The sequence below is a fragment of the Eschrichtius robustus genome, chromosome 3 (assembly GCF_028021215.1).
Source record: "Eschrichtius robustus isolate mEscRob2 chromosome 3, mEscRob2.pri, whole genome shotgun sequence".
In the NCBI taxonomy this organism is placed as follows: domain Eukaryota; kingdom Metazoa; phylum Chordata; class Mammalia; order Artiodactyla; family Eschrichtiidae; genus Eschrichtius; species Eschrichtius robustus.
Window position 1 is genome coordinate 122,148,074 of NC_090826.1, and position 23,165 is coordinate 122,171,238.

At 41.5% G+C, this 23,165-nt stretch overlaps 1 protein-coding gene across 1 annotated transcript in view; it reads right to left on the minus strand.

Annotated features, from left to right (window-relative positions):
* The window catches only part of ALDH9A1 (aldehyde dehydrogenase 9 family member A1), a 28,474-nt gene extending 14,548 nt beyond the window's left edge, over window positions 1–13,926 (minus strand). The window contains exons 1-6 of the mRNA XM_068541181.1: window positions 13,621–13,926; window positions 11,669–11,814; window positions 3,270–3,399; window positions 2,376–2,510; window positions 866–1,062; window positions 55–195 (exon numbers count right to left, since the gene is read on the minus strand). Of these exons, the coding sequence (XP_068397282.1) occupies window positions 55–195; window positions 866–1,062; window positions 2,376–2,510; window positions 3,270–3,399; window positions 11,669–11,814; window positions 13,621–13,801 (930 nt within the window). The 5' untranslated portion in view covers window positions 13,802–13,926. The remainder of the gene's footprint in view (window positions 1–54; window positions 196–865; window positions 1,063–2,375; window positions 2,511–3,269; window positions 3,400–11,668; window positions 11,815–13,620) is intronic.
* Between the last annotated feature and the right edge of the window lie 9,239 nt (window positions 13,927–23,165).

The window sequence follows — 23,165 nt, forward strand, 5'->3', positions numbered from 1 at the left end:
TGAGATGAAGGGGTGGAGATTCCCGTTAAACCTCTTCCTGGGTCAGGTACACACCTCGCCTTGCGTGAGGAAGTTGGCCATCAGTGCCCCCTTCACAGCATTCTTCATATCACAATCTGAGAAGATGATCAGTGGAGACTTGCCTCCAAGTTCCAAGGTAACAGGTTTAATTCCTTTAGCTGACATCTCCATGATCTTACAGAACAAGAACAAAAGCATTCAGAAGTCTAACACCAATGAGATTACATGCTACGTTAACAAGATCCTGACCCTCCAAAGTCATCTTGAACCATGCATGACCTGCAGCCTTGTTCTCAGTATACTTTGTCCTCTGTCTACTTGAAATATTATTTTCCAGAACACTGAAGAGAATCCACAGAATTGCACTTGATAGTCTGAATAGGGAGTTCATTTAAAAAATACTGTCAATTCCCCTGACTGTCATGGGCAGAAACTCTTTTGTATTGCTGTTACTATGTTCAAGGCGGACAGAGTTCAGAGCACAAACTAAGGTCAAAACAATGAATCTGAAATAAACTGAGAAAATACCTTTCTTCCGAGGTGGCTGCTATAGATGAGGTAAGTCACCAAACAATACAAGTGGCAGCTCAGGGCCTGTCCTCTCAGACACAGGCAGGAGAAGATGACTCCCATCCCCAATGAGCCTAACACCAGTGGGCTGTTCTAATTATCCTTCACACTTTTAAAGCACACTTCAGACCTCTGCCCAATAATACCTACAGCCTCCCTGCCAATACAAGCTGGGTAAAATCAGAGGATAAGCCTCCAACGTATATTCTGGGGAGGCTTGACACAGCCGGATCTACATGCCATTTATGTTCTCCTATACTGGTCTTGTCTTCACCTTTGAGCCAGTGGGCACACTTCCAGTGAAGGAGACTTTGGCCACATCGCGATGCTGACACAGAAACTGGCCTGTGGCAGCCCCTCCTTGCACCACGTTGAAGAGCCCAGGAGGCACGCCGGCCTCAGTATAGACTTCAGCCAGCAGCAGTGTGGACACAGGTGTGAAGGGAGAAGGTTTAAAGACCATGGCATTACCTGCATTACCGAGACACAAACACAGGAAGACTTTTAAGACTGAGGATCCCTTGAAGACAGGACAAGAAGACACATCAAGAACAACTCCAATTGTTTCCTTTTTTAAAAAGTTAATTAATTAGTTTGTTTGTTTGTTTATTTATTTATTTATTTATTTATTTATTTTTGGCTGTGTTGGGTCTTCATTGCTGCATGCGGGCTTTCTCTAGTTGCGGTGAGTGGGGGCTACTCTTTGTTGCAGTGTGCAGGCTTCTCATTGCAGTGGCTTCTCTTGTCGCGGAGCACGGGCTCTAGGCCCACAGGTTCAGTAGCTGTGGCACATGGTCTTCGTTGCTCTGTGGCCTGTGGGATCTTCCCGGACCAGAGCTCAAACCCGTGTTCCCCCTGCATTGGCAGCTGGATTCTTAACCACTGCACCACCAGGGAAGCCCCTCCAATTGTTTCCTGTTCCCCATCAAATTCTAGGTCAAAAATGTTATTAATAAGTAAATATATCTTGCTCTCCCCCCCTTTGGTTTCTCTCATTAAACAGACCCCAAGCCACACACTTGCAGTGTCTCAGCCAATAATACCTTATACTTGCATATCTAGGCCTTTTTGCATATATTAATCTCATTTAACATTTGTAACAGTGGTAAGAAGTAAGTATGATCAGACCCATTTTATAAGAGTTGAAACTGAAGACCAGAAAGGTTAATTAATTTGATGCAAGTACCCAAAGCTAATAACTTAATTCTATTTCTCCTCTATCACAGAGAAATGTGCAAAAAGAATGTGAAGCGGCAAAAAGAAAAAAGCTGCATTTCAATACAGTGTCCTAACAGTAAAGCTTTTTTAACCTGACAGTTTTTCTAAGGTACAATGTCTTCTTTTCCGACAGATTCTTCTCTTTAAATAGCATGAGAAAACTTTTTGTTAATCAGCCAAAGCTTCTCCGATGGAAGCCTTGTTTATCACTTCTTTTAAGACACAAATGAAGGAGGAAGTTTATCTTCTGCTTCCTAAATGAAGTCAAAACTCCTAAGTGCTATCCCCTACACAGAAATTCATGCCCAGAATTCTTGTCCATAAAGGAAGAGAACTTACAAGTAGCACAAATCTAATTCATTTGACAGTTTAAAAAAAAAAAGACCTCCAAGACCAAAATTAACTTTCTTCCTTCCCATAAACAAAAATAAATTAAACAAAAAATGGGAATAATGTAGACACGATCTGTGTGTATAACCTCAAAGCTCCGTAACGGGCAGGGCAGGGGTGAAACCGTGTCCTGGGAGAAAGGGTGGCTCACAGGTAGAGGAATAATTCATTCTTACCACAAGCCAGAGCTGGAGCCGACTTCCAGCAGGCGATCTGAAAGGGGTAGTTCCACGCTCCTATTCCGACACACACCCCTAGTGGTTCCCTTCTGGTGTAACCAAAGGATCCGCCGGGGAGCTGGATGTGTTCGCCTAAGGGGAAAAAGAGGGTAAAGGAGAGTGCAGTACCACTTGTCCCAAGACTCCACCAGCACCTGGACTCACTCTGGACTTGTCAGACCAGCCCCCTCCCAGGCCCCAGCCACTGGGCTCACCCCACCTCTGTTCTTTTGTTCATTCTAGTCATTCTTACACTGCTTCTGCATGTTCTCTTCACATAAATAGTCCTTTCTATCCTTCAAAACCATGTTCGTTCAACTCAATATAACCCTCTAAAAATTAACCAAGCATCCACTACATAACTTAGATGAAATGAAACAGAAATGGGGAAAGACTCAGCAGCTGAAGAGTCTGAGGACCCTGAAACCTCAGACTTCTGGCTCCCCACAGCCCTCCTGGGCCCTGCTAAACCAGCCGACATGTAAACTGATGTACACTTCCTAGACAAAGAAAATTTTTTGCTAAGTAGGTAAAACTAATAAATGTGATGTACTTACTGACTCTCGCAAGAACTGGTTTTTCCACAACCTGTTCTACAGCTCAGGTATGAGGCTAGGTGCTTTACATACATCATCTCATTTAATCCTTATAATAACCAAGAAGATAGAGATTACCATCTCCAGTTTAAATAAAGAAAGATAAAGTAGTTCTCAATGTCACCAAAGTAGAGAGTGATAAGCCCAGGATTTTAACCCAGGCCTGTCTTAATTCCAAAGTCTGTACCCTACGCCCCCAGGCTCTGCTCTCCTGCCTCCTTGTCAGCTGGTCACTGAAGGCTAGGTGAGGGCTTACCGGCCATGGATCCCGCTAAGCCTGCATAGTACTCCAGGCACTGCCAGGAAGTGTCAATGTCCCAGTGGGCCTCAAAGATGGACTTGCCGTTGTTGATGGTCTCCACAGTGGCGATTTCATCCTTCCGATCCTTTGGGTGAAATAGAAGACCAGATTTAAGACAAATTACCATACACCTCAACACATTCAACAATCAAACCAGAATACATTGCCCAACTTTTAAAAATAGAAACAGCTTTCACTTTCAATGAAAACAGAAGGAATGGCAGTGTGACATTTGGAAGAGAAATAAAACTTATTGCTAAACAGTACCCTGTTCTCCCCATCAAGTAACTGTCACAGATACAAGACCAACACCTCATTTCAAGATCCATTAGAAAAGGAATGTTTTGAGAAATAAATATTATATACGTACATCTGTATACATATGTATAGATATGTGTGCATGTGTTTGCATGTATAGAGTAAGAGCAAACAGTCCTTAGGAAAACTGTACAAAATAGCCAAACACACAATCGACATTTAAAAGGTTATATACACATGGCTTTAATTCACCCAAAGAAATGCAGCATGTTAAAATCATAAGATAATCACAAGACAATTATTTTCTAATGCTTAGTACTCATCAATTCTCTTTTCTAATACTGTTTCCAGATGTAGTTTATACAACTTAGAGGTAAGACAGTCCAGGGATGAAGGAAAAAGTTTGGGAAATTAGACCTAAAAAGAAAAGCTAAATAATGCCCCTAAAGGAGATCAAAAAATTGAATATGTAAGAAATAGACATTTGCTATTATGGATCCAATTTAAAATAAACATTGTGGTCAAAATCTAAACATACATAAAAGATGAATCAAATAATTGACAAGAAGATGCATTCTCTTACTAAAACTGATAATCAGTAAGGCTTACCAGAAGCAAAATGCAATGGCAACAGAAATTAACACAAGCATCTAATTAACACAAACTCAATCAAGATTGAGTACAGGGCTTCCCTGGTGGTGCAGTGGTTGAGAATCCGCCTGCCAATGCAGGGGACACGGGTTCGAGCCCTGGTCTGGGAGGATCCCACATGCCGCGGAGCAACTAGGCCCGTGAGCCACAACTACTGAGCCTGCGCGTCTGGAGCCTGTGCTCCGCAACAAGAGAGGCCGCGATAGTGAAGAGGCCCGCGCACCGCGATGAAGAGTGGCCCCCGTTTGCCGCAACTAGAGGAAGCCCTCGCACAGAAACGAAGACCCAACACAGCCAAAAATAAATAAATTAATAAATAAATAATTTAAAAAAAAAAAAAAAAAGATTGACTACAAATCTCAGAAAAGATGGAAGGAGGAATATGAAAATCAGTATAAAATACATGAAAGGACAGTATGATAATGATATTTGGACATGTTCTGTTTCTACAAAGACCAGAGGTATAAAGTGCTTTGATTCATTCATTCCATATTTGTCGAATTCCAGACAAGATGGCAGAGTAGAAGGACTTGAGCTCACCTCCTCTCATGAAAACACCAAAATCACAACTAACTACTGAATAACCATGGACAAAAAAGACTGGAACCTACCAAAAAAGATATCCTACATCCAAAGACAAAGAAGAAGCCACAATAAGATGGTAGGAGGGGGGCATTCGCAATCTAATCAAATCTCACACCCGCCAGGTGGGAGACCCACAAACTGGAAGATAATTGTATTGCAGAGGTTCTCCCAGAGGAGAGTTCTGAGCCCCATGTCAGGCTCCTCAGCCTGGAGGTCTGGCATCGGGAGGAGGAGCTCCCAGAGCACTTGGCTTTGAATACCAGTGGGGCTTGATTGCGGGAACTCCACAGGACTGGGAGAAATAGAAACTCCACTCTTGGAGGGCACACGCAAGGTCTCATGCACACCAGGACCCAGGGAAAAAGCCGACACTTCATAGGAGCCTGGGCCAGACCTACCTGCCGGTCTTGGAGGGTCTCCTGGGGAGGCGGAGGGTGGCTGTGGCTCACTGTGGGGACAAGGACACTAGTGGCAGAGGTACTGGGGAGTGCTCATTGGCATGAACTCTCCTGGAGGCTGCCATTCTGACACCAAGACCTGGCCCCACCCAACAGCCTATAGACTCCAGTGCTGGGATGCCTCAGGCAAAACAACCAACAGGGTGGGCACACAGCCCCACACATCAGCAGACAGGCTACCTAAAGTCTTCCTGAGCCCACAACGACCTCGAAACACACCCCTTGACATGGCCCTGCCCACTAGAGGGACAAAGCCCAGATCCACCCACCAGTGGGCAGGCTCCAGTCCCTCCCACCAGGAAGCCTGCACAAGCCTCTAGACCAGCCTCCTACACGAGGGGACAACACCAGAAGCAAGAGTAACTACGACCCTGAAGCCTGCAGAACAGAGACCACAAACACAGAAAGTTAGACAAAATGAGATGGCAGAGAAATATGTTCCAGATGAAGGAACAGGATAAAACCCCAGAACAACAACTAAGTGAAGTGGAGATAGTAACAAATGGAATGTAACAAGTGGAGTGACTACCTAAGAAAAAAAGGATAGATCCAGTCTCTGCCTTCAGGGAGCTCACTTCAAGGAGTCTCACTTAGTGGGACTTCCCTGGTGGTCCAGTGGTTAAGATTTTGCCTTCCAATGCAGGGGGTGCGGGTTTGATCCCTGGTCAGGGAGCTAAGATCCCACATGCCTCACGGCCAAAAAACAAAAAAAAAAAACAAAATCAAAAAACAAAAAACATAAAAAAGGAAGTTAGTAACTTCTAAATAAATTCTGCAATTACTGAATAGACATGTTCCTTCAGAAAGGATAATTTGTTTACATTCAACACAGTCTAAATTAAATTGCCTTTTAAACCAGCAATTTACCTTCTCTTTCTCTGATTCTATACTCACCAAAACGGCTTTTTAACAATTAACTTGCTTCCCAGTTACTGATACTGGAAAGAGGGTACCTAGGAGGACAACAAGCATCAGTTCTGATGTAACAGTTCTTTAACTAGGTGTAAGTTATTCCCCTTCTTGGATCTGTTGAGTATGATCAACGTGAAACACATTTTCAAAAGGCACCATCAACCATAAGTGACTTAAACTACATTTCTAGAATGCAAGAGGGCAACTAGTCCCTAAAGAGGAAGTAGGTACTGGTTCACTAATCAGCATGAATACACTGATGAATCAGTATATTACACTTCAAACACATGAAGAAATATTAAACTGGCAAAAGTGAAATGCTGTTGTCTTCCAAATTAATACAAGAGTGGACAGACAGGAAGTAATCTGTGCTAATCACTGAAAAGCCTTGGAATATTTACTAAGAAAGGAAGCTTTATTATTATTATTATTTTTTTTTTTTTGGTAAACAATGGACAGGCAAATTAGCTTTGAGGACTGTTTCAAGGTTTGAACTCAAAGAGAAAATTCAATTTATTGGCTGGCCTTTTGAGATTTTTCTTGTCTTATTCCAGCATTCTCTACCCTCACAAAAAAGGTTATTTCTAAAAAGCCATTATGAGGGACTTCCCTGGTGGTTCAGTGGTTAAGAATCTGCCTGCCAATGCAGGGGACACGGGTCCGAGCCCTGGTCCGGGAAGATCCCACATGCCGCAGAGCAACTAAGCCCATGAGTGACAACTACCGAGCCCACGTGCCACAGCTACTGAAGCCCGTGCACCTAGAGTCCATGCTCCACAACAAGAGAAGCCACCTCAATGAGAAGCCCATGCACTGCAACAAAGAGTAGCCCCCGCTCACCACAACTAGAGAAAGCCCGCGCACAGCAATGAAGACTCAACGCAGCCAAAGATAAAAAAAATAAAATAAAAAGCCATTATGAGATCTTTTAACATACCTTCAAGGATCATCAAAAAAAGTCCCTGACGAAAACTATCAAAGAGTCCAAGTGGATCTCTACTGATACTTAACATTGCTTTCAGGGAAACGGTATTCGCTTTCCCTCCCAGAATAAGGAGAGCAGAGGAAGAAGGGGAAAACAATATACGTTTCCTGCCCCTACTAGTACAAGAGCCATCACAAAACAAAACTGTCCACCATGACAATGTACTGCTGTAAGAATTTCTTGGGAAACATGTACTTCCTATATACCCCTGTCATCCTCTCCACCACCCTGCTTCACATGTGACCTGACCAGGGGTCCTCTGGGATGAAAGAGAAGAAGCAAAGGGCAGGAGATTCGCCTCTCTCCTTCACTTCAAACCCCCCAGCAAGCTCAGTGTTTAGCTTTTATAAGAGAACCACCTGAGCAAAGACATGCCCACTAAACCCTGACAAGCCTGAGCCCCTGCTTGCTTTAAGAGGCAGAGCTGAGCACAGCAGTCGCTGAAGGCAAGTGCATAATCTATATACATAATCTTTTTATATGTAAATGTGTTATCATAGTTTTAAAACACATTTTCTCTCTCCTTTTAAAGCCAAACGATAGCTACTTTCATAAGAACACTCCAACTAAGAAATGATTGGGGCCTACCATTAAGATCTTCATAATATGATAAAAAGCATCAAAAGATTCAAAATGAAAAAGGAAACATAAGACCAATAAATATGCCAAAAACCATTCACTTCACTAGGAGTCAATGGGCTTCCAGCTAAGGTGGAGTTACAGGGACCAGATTTAGCCTCCACCTTAAGCAACTAAAAAGACCAGGTAAAATACGTGAAACGACAATTTTCAGACACTGGACAGACAGCTCAAGACAGTGATCCCTGAGAGAGAAACAAATGAGGTGAGCCCTACACGTATTCTTGCCTACTGCCTGGAAACAGTTCATCACAGAGCAGGGAGGAGGAACTTAGGTGGGGCCCAACAGATACTCTGAGTTGAGGAAACAGGTTGGGAGTTCAGGGAGTATGTGATGGCTACAGTCTGCAGGCTGAGTATGGGACAGAAGAGAGCTGCACAGGAGAACCCCAGAGATCCCCCTTAAGTCTTCATCTGAGAACTGGTCAGTTGTGAGGACACTACCCAAGGCCAGGAAAAAAACTAACCAAGAAGGTGAAAAAAATCCCCAAAACTCACACAGGGCCAGGAATAGTTCATGTTCCCAAAAGCCACAGTGAGGAAAACCTCACTAATACACAGAGCATCAAGCTAGGTATTCAAGAGGGTATTCAGTAGTGGGGTAAAATTAGCTGCTCTGGTCATACCTAACAAAGCATAGAAGCAAGCCTTGCAAGGATCAAATTGATTCCAAGTAACTTCACTGTGTCCCAGAACAAAGTTCATTAATATTTTTTAAAGTACAAGAATATTCGGCATCCAACAACATCCAATTCACAATGTCTACTGGTAATAAATTACCAGACATGCAAAATGTAGGAATGTTATATAACACCTAACCAGGAGGAAAAAAAACAATCAATAGAAACAGAACCAGAATTGAGAGATGACAGAATTAGTAGACAGGGATATTAAATGTTATTATAACTGTATTCCATGTGCTCAAGAAGGCAGAGGAAAACATGAGCATGTTAGGGAGCAATGTGGAACAACAACAAAAAAGACTCATGTTGAACTTCTAGAGATGAAAAATACACTGGATGGGATTAATAGCAGATTAGACACTACAGAAGAAAAGATAGATGAACTTTAGGCATAACAATGGAAGTTACCCAAAATAAAACACACAGAGGAAAAAAACTGGGGAAAAAATGAACAGAGCATCAGTGAGCTGTAGAATAGTTTCAAGCAGCCCAACATATGTGTAATTGGAGGCTCTGAAGAAGAGGAGATATAAAAGGGGGCAGAAAAAAAAAATCTGAAGAAATAATAGCCAATATTTTTTCAAATTTAACTAAACTGTAAGTGTACAGATTCAAGATCAATAAACTCCAAACAAAAGAAATATAAAGAAAACTGCATCAAAAGCCATAATGATGCACCCCAATGTTCGTCGCAGCACTGTTTACAATAGCCAGGTCATGGAAGCAACCTAAATGCCCATCGACAGATGAATGGATAAAGAAGATGTAGTACATATATACAGTGGACTATTACTCAGCCATAAAAAGGAATGAAATTGGGTCACTGTAGAGATGTGGATGGACATAGACTGTCATACAGAATGAAGTAAGTCAGAAAGAGAAAAATAAATATCATATATTAACACATATATGTGGAATCTAGAAAAATGGTACAGATGAACCAGTTTGCAAGGCAGAAATAGAGACACAGATGTAGAGAACAAACATACAGACACCAAGGGGGGAAAGCGGGGTGGGTGGAATGAACTGGGAGACTGGGATTGACATATATACACTAATATGTATAAAATAGATAACTAATAAGAACCTGCTGCATAAAAAAATAAAATAAAGTTTTAAAAAAAAAGGAAGATATAATGAAATTGCTTAGAACTAGTGATAAGAAGAAAAATCTTAAAAGCAGCCAAAGGGGGAAAAAACATTAAAACAGAGGAACAAAAATAAGAATGACAGCAGACTTCTCTTCTGAAACAACACAAGCCAGACGACAGTGATGCAACATCTTTACAGTACTGAAAGAAAAAACTGTCAACCTAGAATTATCTACCTAGAATTCCTTTAAAAATGAAAGCAAAATAAAGACTTTCAGACACACAAAACCTGAAAGAACATCTCCAGCAAACCTGCACTATAAAAAATGCTAAAGAAATTTCTTCAAGCAGAAAAAAAATATGATAACAGATGGAAATTTGGGCCTACCCAAAGGAATGAAGAGCACTAGAAATGCTAAAAATGTGGGAAAATATCAAATATTTTTATCTTATAAAAGATAATTGTGCATAGTTTAAAAATGGAAGGGGCAAAGAACTGCAGATCATGATTAACTAGAAAAATCACTAAGAGGAACAACTGAGAGCTATAACTGTAGGCTGTGGTCAGAGGGTGGGATTTGTTTAGTTATGGAATAATTTTGGGTAAAGGCAGATCCAGGGTATGATCATCAGAGAAGAGCTTTAGAGAAATATAGTAATATATTTTTGACTGTAATATGTAAAAATATTACATAAGATATTAAAGAAAATGGAATGGGGAGTTTAAAGGAAAAGAAAATTAATATCAGATAGTCCATTTCAGAGCAAAAAAAAAAGTTAGGTATTATTCAGGATTTAAAACGTAATTTTATAATGATAAAGGAGCCAGTTCTTAAGAAGATATAACAACCCAAATGCTTACGCGCAAGAAAACGTGAGAGACAAATCAGAATAATAAATTATCAGCTTTGAGTTACCACTTTTAATCTATCAAATAAAAAATAAATTTTAATAGCAGAAAATAAAATACCTTGTTGGGAGAAAATTCTCCAGGAATATTTTGACACTACTGCATGGTCCAGGCTTTCTGAGCAAAGGACACTGGCAAGCTGACTGAAAAACAAAGGCCTTAGAAGGCAGAGACAGGGTCTCCCAAAAGACAGAGGTCACTGGAGCGATGTAGAGATATAAAGCTCTCTACTTCCTGTTCCTGGAGACATCTGCTTATATTCCAGGGTAATAAACCTAATGACACCTTCCCCCTTAATCCTGGAGATGTGTTTAATGAGTAACCTCTCTCCAGAGAAGAGAATGGGCAGATGTGCAACCCCCATATAAGCTGAGTCTCATAATTTTAGGGATCCTCTCCTGCGGTGCAACCACTGCATGCAACAGGGTTAACATCTGCCTCTCACGGCATCACCCCATGGGGACTGGGACTCAGAAAACTAGTGCTAAAGTACTGCTGTGGGTAGAGCATCTGGGTGCTGTAATAAACCCTTTCCCTAATCCAGAAAGCTTCATGTCTCTTGTCAGAATACACATATAACCTTGCAAGTAGGGTAACTCTCAGACCCTCCGTTTCAGACGTAACACACTGATGAGGAAAAAAAAATCATCACAGCCTACACTGAGAGATATCCTTGACTTATATTTTGGTGTATATCCTCTGAATTTTCTAATATTCTGTAATGACAATCTAGTACTTTTGCTCTTTAAGACTGTAAAAAGCTAAACTTTATGTCTTAAGAGGGGAGCATCGATGAATCTATGAAATCTTCCAGGCAACTAAGGTAGAAAATAAACCTGAAAAAGAAAAGTGAACTTAAGAGTCATCAGAGGAAAAAGTAAAAAGAAAACAAGTATACATAGTAAAATGAAAAGGAGACAAGCTACAAAGAATACATTATCACTCCAACAAAGAAGGAAAAGAAAACCTGCCGAGCGAGATGTCACAAGGAGCCAGGAGCCAGAAGGAAATCACTGATGGAAAGCTTGTTGTACATACCAAGGTGAGCACATGGAAATGTCTTCCTACTTCATCAAAAAGGTATCACCTAATAGCGCATCAAGGTCTAACTGCAAATCATCATAAAGAACTCACAGAACAGTGCAAGAGGACTTTTCTGGAAGACATTAAATTAAAACATACCCTTATTATCCTGGCAGCCTCCAAAAGGATTCGGCAACGTTCCATGCCAGATTTTTGACTCCATATTTTAAAGGCAGCCTTTGCATCTTGAACAGCTAAATTTACTTCCTTTTCTCCTGAACAAGTGAAAGTAGCTATCACTCGCCCTATAAATACAGGGAAAGTCAGTGTTATCTCAATTGGTTGCCACATATTTTAAATAAAGTATTGTGTATCCACTTTTCCTTTTATTGATCCTCTTCTTGTTTTTAAGTATGTTTTGATTTAGTGACCACCCTTATACCAGCAGCTGAACTTCTTAAGAATCTAATAAAAATTGCAGACTTCTGTCCAGAAAAATGTACTGAACCATATCACAGAATTATAGAGAGAACATGTCCCTTGCCTAGCACACCATGAACTTCAGGGTAAGAACCCCTGCCCTCCTCTATTTTACATTTGGGTTTACTAACATTAACCTCCAATCAATTATTTCACAATGCTCCTTAAACAATGTTTGAGAATCCCAGAGGTCTTACAAAATCAAAGTACTCCGTGTCCTGGATTATGAACTCTGATTTTAAATCACTGGTTTATGTTCTATACAAGTCATATAATACTGATACTTGATGAATATGGTTAATAAACAGAATATCAAGAAAAGATACTCCTAAAAGCAAGAAAATTTTTTTCTCAAATATGGGGAAAAGACAAACAGTCTCTCATTTTCTTATTTCAGTCTTATTCCCTATCCTGGGCAAAATATGAAATGATCAGTTTTTCTAGACCCAAATCCCAAGGGTTGTGACTAACTCTACTAAAAAGAATTCTCTAAGATGTCAAGTCAGCAGTTTTCTTTTCCCCTCCCACAAGAACACCTGGGACTCTGCTTTTTCCAGAGATTTCACAAACCTGCTATTTGTTACAAATTTGAATAGCCAACTGGTAAAGGCAGTGCTTAAGGATCGCACACACTGTAGGCAATTAAAATAAAGAGCAATTTTTCTTTCTTTTGTATCAATATGCGGGTGGGGGTCAAGAGGATGCTTCCTCCTACCTAAAGAAGAGCCTGATGGTGTCTGTGGGCCCCTTCCTGCTCTGACAAGTCTCTGCTCTGTGGTTTGGTGTAATTGGTCAAATGTAAATTCTCCAGTCTCTTGAAATCCAGTTTTATCCCTCTGGCTACATACCACTTGGTTTGCACAAACATTTACATTTTTCTCCTCACAAATATTCCATAACACCCAGCAAAACAAACACAAAGCAAAACCAAAACAAAAAACCTCTTCCTCATTTGCTTTGTGATCTATGGAGCTCCCAGGGCAAACTGAGGGCCTGGCACAGTTCTGGGCACACATTAAACATAGGATAAAAGCAGGATTTTTTTTTTTTTTTCCCTTTCCCAGTTCTGGTTCAGGTTCGGAAATATTTTAACACTAGGGGATGGCAACAAAGTACTCATTCACGCTAATTAGAAACCTCTGTGCGCGCTCCTCCATTTTGGCACAAGTGTTTCTTTTCACCCCGTCCTTCTAGAATTCCTCTACTACGTGCACGGTTGAAGACATTACTGCAGTCCTAACCTTAAAAGTTAATAATTAACGAAGACCCCACCTCACCCACTGGGGCTTTGTGGACTCTGTTCAGGCTGTTGTAAAACTACCCATGACCCCATCGAGCAACTCACCAGCCTGTCCAGTTTCCTACGACCCCCTTCGTGTCCGATCCACATGCTTTCGAGTTTGCACAGCACCGTTAGCTGCCTACACATACAACTTTATACTCTACACTGTCACTTACCTGTGCTCAGTAAACGTCTGCTGAATGCACTACATGAAGGTTCAGGGAGGTAGACTAGGTTCACCCCTGGGGCGGGGGAGTCAATCCGCGCCCGACCCTCGCCCCTACCCCGGTCTCCGCCGCGTTCCCCGCCCCGCCGCCCCGGCCCTGACCCCCGGTCTCCGTCCCGTTACCGGTTGCTGGCTCGAACGCCTTCTCGGTGCCGGAGGCGTCCACCGGATCCACGCGGGCCCCGCCGCGGTAATTGAGCGGCTGAGACACGACGAAGGTGCCAGTGCTCATGGCGGCGACCAGAGCAGGCCGGAGAGTGTGGCGAAGCGGAGACAGCCCGGCCAGACCCGCTCGCAGGAACATGGGGGATTGGCGCGGTGTCGTGCCCTAGGTTAAGGGGAGGGGGCGAGGGGCGGGGGCCGCGGGAGGGGCGGGGCCGCGGGGAGGCAGAGCTAGCTGCGGCCCGAGGGGCGTGGCGCCGCTGGACTAGAGTTAAGGGGCCTCCAGGCAAGGAGCCGGGCCTTCCGGGGCGGAGTTTGCGAGACATTTGGGGGCCCACGCTAGGCTCGTCCGCGGTCCAGGTCTGGCCCTCGCTTAGCTGAAAGGATGGGCGACACACCAGAGACTTACACACACGCACACGCATGCACGCTTTCTCTCTCTCTCTCTCTCCCTCCCTCCCTCCGTCTCTCTCATTTTCGCTTTCTTCTTCCAGATCAATATTTGAAACAAGAGTTATCAGGTACATCACTGCATGTAATCATCCCAGGATCTTACTCTCGATTTTTCCGTCTGAAGAAAGCGGAGGATTGGAGTGCTAGTAATTTTACTTCGGGGATTACTTCACTCTTAAGCCACCATTTCTTTATTTGTGTAATAATACTTTAAAAAAGTGATTGCCTTTGTTGTACACCTGACACTAACACAACATTGTAAATCAACTATACTCCAATATAAAATAAAAATTAAATTTAAAAAAATTTTAAATGTTATTGTAAAGACCAACGGGAGGACTGTCAAGAAAACATACGATATTTTGGAAAGTGCTGGGAGCGGGGGTGGTGGTGGGATGAATTGGGAGATTGGGATTGACATATATACACTAACATGTATAAAATAGATAACTAATAAGAACCTGCTGTATAAAAAATAAATAAAATTCAAAAATTCAAAAACAATAAATGCAGTAAATAATTCTGAATAAATTAAGACAAGTAAAAAAACCATGATATTTTGATGTGAAACTGCTTTTTTTTTTAAACATCTTTATTGGAGTATAACTGCTTTACAATGTTGTGTTAGTTTCTGCTGTATAACAAAGTGAATCAGCTACACATATACATATATCCCCATATCCCCTCCCTCTTGCGTCTTCCTCCCACCCTCCCTATCCCACCCCTCTAGGTGGTCACAAAGCACCGAGCTGATCTGAAACTTCTTTTTAAATTCCGAAAGGTCTATGTAAATTCTATTAATGACAGCAGCACCAACGGAAACCTAATAACAGGTTATAAAGAGCAAAATCCTCATGAAAAGGCCTGTGGAAGAAAGGCACTCCCAAGGTCCCAGCAGCTAAGGGATCTTACACAAAAGCAGTCTTGTTCATTCTTCATACTGAACTCCCATGCATCTGCAGCAGAGACTTTCATGAACAGAAATTAATTACCAATATGCACATTCCATTATTTCCGGCAGGCTTGTTACTCTTCTAGGGGCTGCAGGCTTGCTCAATGTTCTTTCCTTTACCTACTAGCACAATATTAGGGAGGGTGATTTTCAGGTTTGAAACAGAAATAAACTACACTGGTGAACTTTTCCAGAACTCTATGCCAATTTGTTAACCCCTGCAATGCTTCTGAGATTTGTAGGTCTTGGTCCTCAAGTGGAAACAGCAACATTCAAACTTAGAACACCTGGGGCCAAACTCAGCTACTACCTTTGTTATTATTGGCCGTTGGAAACAGAATTGAAACATATCATGAGTTGATAACCAGCAATGTAGATTTCCAGGATCACTGGATCAAAGATGGTCATTTGCGTGTACAGAGACCACACGGTCTCAAGGTTTTTACTTGGGGGGTGCAATTCCTGTTTATAATGTTCTGCCCCAACAAATGCATTTTGACTTGTCAGATCATGGTTCCTGATGTTTGTTTTAGACATATGGTCATGATGTCTGTTGTTATAATTCATAGATTATAAAAATGACAAAGCTCCACGAAAATATTCAGCTCTGCCCCTTACCTATCGGTGCTTTTATTATTAGTGATATTAACATATTATTACTTGAAAAACCCAACATGTAGAGAGAGCTTTATAGGTTGCAAAGCCCTTTCACATTTATCTCCTCACATAATGCTCATAATAACCCTGTAAAAGAAAAGGAGACTAGTACAGATTGAGTGAGGAGCTCATATAGGGCACTCATAAATATCTCAGTGGTAATTCTGCAAGTCAGGTTTTATCATCCTTTGTGTAGATGAGGCAACTAGCTCAGAAAGGTTGTAGATCTCCCCGCCTGGAGGACCCGGCATGGGAGTCCAGGTCTGTGCAAATCCAAAGCACGTTTCTTCTCACTACACCAGGTCCAGATGGTGTCCCCATGAAGGTTGCCATCAAAATTCACTCTTAATTGGGTGGTCATTTATCAAAGAAAAGGGGGATTTTGAAACCCAGGAAGCTGGCCCTGGGGAAAAGATTTAAAGAACCTGTAAATTTCCTGGGAGGAGCTTGTTAGCAATACTCCCAAAGCAGCTGAGAAGCCACAGAGGGTGTTGGCCAGTTGTGATCAGGGTGAAAATTTAAAGAGACAGGCACACACCGAGTGAGAGGAGTGCACCTCCTGAGATGGATGCATGAGGGACGGCACAGGTGAAGGGATAAAGAGGAGTGGGAGGAGTGGAATCGTTGCTAAAGGAGGAGGAGAAGCTGAGAGAAACTGCCTACCTCACAATTTGCTTAAAGCCAAGCCTGGGTGCCACTAAAGCCGCCTCCATATCCAAATTTCCTTCCCCAGAGAATTGGAGGTGAAGAAGAAAAGCAACTAGATCCTCTTCCCCCATCTCCAGGGTTCCCAAAGGAGGGAGCCCTTGGGAGCCCATTTGGGGTCCCTCACTCCCCTCTCACCCCCATGTCATCCAGCTGCCAGGCTGTTGCTTTGGCTTAGTTTCATCATTAGCGGTACTCCATGCTTTGATACATCTACCAGGAGGAAAAGAAAATGTCTTTAGGGAGTAGCCAGCTCTTACTCCATCTTCTAGAACTACATTAAAAATAAACACTCATACAACTTTTTTCCTGGATACAATAATATATCTATTACACTTTTAACTCTTTCAATGAGGAACCAGAAAACCATCCACACAAAAAGAGGAAAAAAATTATTCAGAATCCTTTTCCTGCCCATATTTACAGGGACTTTCTCTTATAATAGTTTACAGATTGAATTCCATTTTAAGCCTTGAGAATGCACACATTCTTCACATATAGAATATAATTGTCTTGGGACTTCCCTGGTGGCACAGTGGTTAAGAATCCACCTGCCAGTTCAGGGGACATGGGTTCGATCCCTGGTCCGGGGAGATCCCACATGCTGCAGAGCAACTACGCCCGTGCACCACAACTACTGAGCCTGCGCTCTAGAGCCCTCGTGCCACAACCACTGAAGCCCGCGCGTCTACAGCCCGTGCTCCGCAACAAGAGAAGCCACCACAGTGAGAAGCCGGGGCACCGCAATGAAGAGTAGCCCCTGCTCGCTGCAACTAAAAGAAAGCACGCACGCACCGAGGACCCAACACAGCCAAAAATAAATTAATTTAAAAAAAAAAGAGGGGCTTCCCTGGTGGCGCAGTGGTAGAGAATCTGCCTGCCAATGCAGGGGACACGGGTTCGAGCCCTGGTCTGGGAAGATCCCACATGCCGCGGAGCAACTAGGTCCGTGAGCCACAACTACTGAGCCTGCACGTCTGGAGCCTGTGCTCCACAAAAAGAGAGGCCACGATAGTGAGAGGCCCGTGCACCGCGATGAAGAGTGGCCCCCGCTTCCCACAACTAGAGAAAGCCCTCGCATAGAAACGAAGACCCAACACAGTCAAAAATAAATAAATAAATAAATATTAAAAAAAAAAAAAAAAAGAATATAACTGTCTTACTCAAGGTCTAATAGGTTTCCTGATCTATGCACCCTGACGCTAGGATTAGGTCTGTAATGAATATCTGTTGAATAAGCAAATGAACAGTAATTCAGTCAGAGGTGTTGCAAATCTGGACTTTGACATCATCACCCTGATAAAAATGTTCCAGGACGCCAGTTAGTTATCTCTACTTGGAGAATCCAGTCTTTTCCATTCTCAACGTATTTTTCATGCTGTAATAGTCATATGTTCAAAAAATAGGTCGAATTTGTAAATATCAGGTAGTATGAAACAGAATTTGTGAAAGTGGTCTTAAAAAAAGTACTGTACAATTGTTGCCATTATAATCATAATGCATTCATAGTTTGCAGTGCCTTTCTGTTTTGTTTTGTTTAATGAAAATCAGAGTCATTGACTTTGGAATTTGTTCTTGGAGCTAATAACCCCAGAATATGAAAGATCATGGATCTTACAGAAAAATTTAGAACCCATCTGTATCTGAGAGAGCAGAGTTATACTGGAATTATTTCAACTCTTTTACGTGTATATGATATATCATTGGTTGTATTAGTGTTTTTTTCTAAAACATAATAGAACTTTGATTATTTGCATGGGTATAATATGTAGTCAGTTAAAAACAAACTTTAAAAGCTTAAACAAGGACCTCTCTATAGAGGAATATTGGAATATTTTTCCAATTTCTTGAGTCTATAGTATTTCAAAATAAAGTTTTAAAAATTAAAAAGGAACACATGCTCACTATAGAAAAATCTTTAGAGATTTTTTAAAAGAAAATTAAAGCAATTACTTCACCACCTAGAAATAATGTTAATAGCTAAGCACCTATTAAATACTATCATACTTTACTGTTTTACTTTGTATTACCTCATTTATTCCTCAAAATGACACTATACGGCAGGAACTATTAACCCCATTTTACAAGTGAGGAGACTGAGATTTGGCAAAACTGAGTAATTTGTCAGATGTTAGGTAGTAAGATGGTAAGAATGAATGAATCGGCTATTGGCTTAGTTGTTTTCTTAGGACAGAATCCTAGTTAGACCTAGGTGTATAATTGTTTTTAAACCTTTTGATACAAATTTGCAGGCATCCTTTTTTAAAGCTAGAGGTATTGAGGTATAGTTTACAATAAAGTGCATTCATTTTATTTTTTTAATACTTATTTATTTACTTAATTTATTTTGGCTGCGCCAGGTCTTAGTTGCAGCACGTGGGATCTTTGTTGTGCAATGCGGGCTTCTTAGTTGAGGCGTGCAGACTTCTCAGTTGCAGCCTGCAAACTCTTAATTGTGGCATGCATGTGGAATCTAGTTCCCCAACCAGGGATCAAACCCGGGCCCCCGGCATTGGGAGTGCGGAGTCTTACCCACTGGACCACCAGGGAAGTCCCAAAATACATTCATTTGAAAGGGACAGTCCAGTGAGTTTTGACAAAGGTATACACTCATGTAACCATCACCTCACTCAAGATATGTGGGCAGTTTATTTTTTATTATATGAGTGTGTAAACATTAGTCGCCACTGAGCCAATGGTAATAAGTGGCCAATTTAATTACATTTGCGTTCTTTGTAACTTTTTATTTTTCCTGGAGTTCATAATTGCTTCTAATTTCCATTTGTTTAGTTTTCTGTGAACACCTGACCAAGTCCTTCCACACCCTCTAGCAGCTCTGTAAAACCATGCTCCATACAATTTCTACGTGGTCAGATCTATTAGAGAATGTGTTTTATTCCCCTGAAGATACCTGTGTTGAAGCCTTCTGACCTCATCTACTCTGCACCGGTTGCTCTCTCAACCTGCGGCCCAGCTATTGCCCTGGGAGTTCCCTTGCTGTCATCTTAAGCATTCATTCCCTTTGCCTCTGCCCTGTGGTCTCCTCTGCTTCCTGCCTACCATGTCTTCTTCTTTCTTGGTGTATTCCTTATTTTAACAAAGGCATTTTCTAGTAGTAACTTCTTGAGAAAGGATATAAGGGAGGTAAATTTTTGGAAACTGCCTGATTGAAAAAGGTTCATCCTCACCTCCTGCATGATTGATGATTTAGGTGGGATCAGGTAAGTACAGAATTCTAAGTTGAAAATAATTTTCATTTAGAATTTTGAAGGCAACACACCTATCATCTTCTAGTTTACCACATTACTGTTGAGAAGTCTGATATGTGTAGGCAGTTTTTCACCTGCCTTTCCAACAAGCAATTTTTTGAGGACCTGTTCTGCACCAGGCATTGAATTAGATGTGAGAGTATACAGGGCTGAATAAGCCTCACACATAGTAAGAACTTTAAATAGCTGTTTGTGAAGCCAGTTACCAAGATGGCCTCGAATAATCCCTGCTTTGTGGTATTCTCACTTTCGTGTACTCTCCTCTCAAACTACACCAGGGTTGGTCTCTGTGACCAGTAGAAAACGGCAGAAGTAGTCACTTCAGGGGTTAGGTTATAAAGGATACTGTGGCTTTCCTCTTGGACACTGTCTCTCTCCGATCACTTGCTCTGGGGGATGCCAGCTGACGTGCTGTGAGGCTGCTGTGGAGTGGCCCTCATGGTGAGGAACTGAGGCCTATTTTGAACAGCTATGCTGGTCAGGTTGGGAGCACACCCGTCAGCCCTAGTCTTCAGATGATGCTAGTTCCAGCCAACAGCTTGACTACAACCTAATGAGTGACACTGAGCCAGAACCACCCAGATAAGCTACTCCTGGATTCCTGACCCTCCGAAACCAACTGAAATTAAAATGTTTATTGTTGTCAGCTGCTAATCAAGCTTGGAGTAATTTTTTTTATGCAGCAATAGATAACAAATACACTACTGAATTAATTGAGGTAGTTATGGTTCTCTGCCTCCCAAAAAAATTACAGCCTTGGCTTTTTTACAGGGTAAATACATTTAAGAATAGCTTATTTCAACCTTGATATATGTCACTGTCCTCTAGAAATCCTCTTCAAGAGTCCTATTCCTCTGTTCATTTAACAGAATTTTACTGTGTGCTAGGCATGAAGTTAATGGTGATGAATAAAACAAACATGGGGACTTCCCTGGTGGTGCAGTGGTTAAGAGTCCACCTGCCAATGCAGGGGACACGGGTTCGATCCTTGGTCCGGGAAGATCCCACATGCCACGGAGCAACTAAGCCTGTGTGCCACAACTACTGAGCCTGTATGCCACAACTACTGAAGCCTGTGCGCCTAGAGCCCGTGCTCCACAACAAGAGAAGCCATCGCAGTGAGAAGCCCGCGCACCGCAACGAAGAGCAGCCCCCGCTCGCCGCAGCTAGAGAAAGCCCGTGCGGAGCAACGCCCAACACAGCCATAAATAAATAAATAAATAAATAAATAAATAAATAAATAAATAGTGATATCCCTTAAAAAAAAAAAATGATCTGTACGCTCATGAGCTAAGATTTAAGAGCGTAAGATAGAGAATAAGCAAATAAATAAATATGCAATCACAAATTTGAAAAATGCTGTGACATTTGTGTGGGTAAATGAACAGAAATGTCTGGCAGAGGAGGTGACGACTAAGCTGAAACTGGAAGGAAAAGAAGAAATTAGGCAAGGAAAGTGTTGAGGGCAGAGCATTCCTGACAGAGAGGACTGAAGGCATGAAAGTTCTCAGACAGAGAAGAGCTGGGCATGGTCTAGAAACTACTGATGACTCGGGGTAACGGAAGTGTTGCTGTGATGGATGAGAGTGGCTCAAGATAAAGCTGGAAGATCAGCATCCGGCCACAGAAAGGAGTCTGGATTTTATCCTAAGAGCAATAGGACAGTCGTCAAAGGTGTTAAGCAGGAGAGTGACCTGATTGAGCATAAACTTTTAAAAGCTCACCCTGCCTGCTCTGTGAATGATGGATTGGAGGGAGGGAGCAACACAGGAAGGCAGCAGAAGGACCCAATTAGGAAAGGTTTTTGCAGCCATCTAATCAAGAGATGACGGTATCTGGACAGACTGGAGTAGCAGGGCAGTGGATGAGTCCAAGATATGTTTTAAAAGTAGAAATGATAAGACTTGATAATGAATTGGACCATTCTTCCATCAAGGATCTACGATTAGCAGCACTCCCCTGCCAATATTCAGATAAGCTCTTAAGGTCCATTTGTAGGAAAATGTTGGGTAGTCAAGCTTCCAAGACTCCAGACACATCCAAATGAGGCCCGGCATGTGGCAGTCTGCCTTTCTTTAAAAAAAAAAAAAAAAAAAAAAAGTTCTGGATTATGATTTATGTTAGAAATTGTCCAAAGTACTTTGGTTAAACCTTGCAAAAGAAAAACAAGAAACCAGATTTGAAATTTCAAACATCAGACATTTCAGTGAAATTTTTATAGTGTTGTAGAAAAATAAGTTTTTAAGCTAGGATTCATTTTTCAGTTTGACCTGAAGTCATTAACAACAGGTACTACATATAAATGATCAATATCTCCTATCTGGCCATATTAGTCTTCAATTATCTAATACACATCTCTCAAACCTTGATCTCCATACAGATACTAAGGTTTACATTTCAAATAGGTAACACAGACTTTGAAAGGGGAGTCCTTATTTTTTTCACTTTGCAATAGCAGGAAAGCACAACAGAAAAATCTATTCCACACGATAAACAACAGAGAACAGTTAAATTAATCTCACCATGATTGGTCAGAAAGTAGGTTCTCTGTTTACCGTTGAATTAATTACGTTTCACATTTGACTGCATTATCAAAGGCAAACATAGCAGATGCTTATAGAAGAAATAAATTTTTTTCTCCATCATACAACATGCTGAGCAGTGCAGGAATAATATGGCGGCCCTAAAGTGTTAGGGACTCAGGCACCCTCTGTCTCATTGCTCTGATACTCTCACATGTTAATTTCTCCATGTTCCTTCAAAGGCCATTCTCACTTAACTTCTCACAGAAGAGCTTCTGACACACCGAGACTTAGCTACCATCTTGTATATCATAACAAGTATCCCAGGCAATTCTAATGCCAGGTAATTTTGACGTAGTCCTTGGACCACACTCAGAACGACTAAGCATTGTTTCCCAAATTATGACTCTCAGAACACTGATTTTGCAAGATGCTCCTTATAAAAAAGGATTCTACTTAATATATCCTTCTCCTGGAAATCAGCAATAATTATTAGCACATTTAGAGCTCAAGTAAGTGCTGCAGTAAAGAAATCTGTTCAAAATAGGTGAGGGAGATTAGAAGTACAAACTTCCAGTTGCAAAATAAATGAGTCACGGGGATGTAATACACAGCATAGGGAATACTGTCAATAATATTGTGAAAACTTTACATCAGTCTTATAGTGGTGATCAGTTTGTAATGTATAGATGTATCGAATCACTATGTTATATACCTGAAGCTAATATTGTAAGTCAATTATACTTCAATAAAAAAATAATAGCAATGAAAGAAAGAAATCTGTTCAATGTTGTAACCCATGATTTCCCAATCTTATTTGAATGCAGCGCACTGTTTTTTTCAAGCGGCAACTGTTAAACACTCTGGAAAATGTTGTTTTCGAGTCAAGCTGGGAGACGAGACTGTTAAAGTTTATCAGTTAAGGAATCTCGAGCATCCTTAAATTGA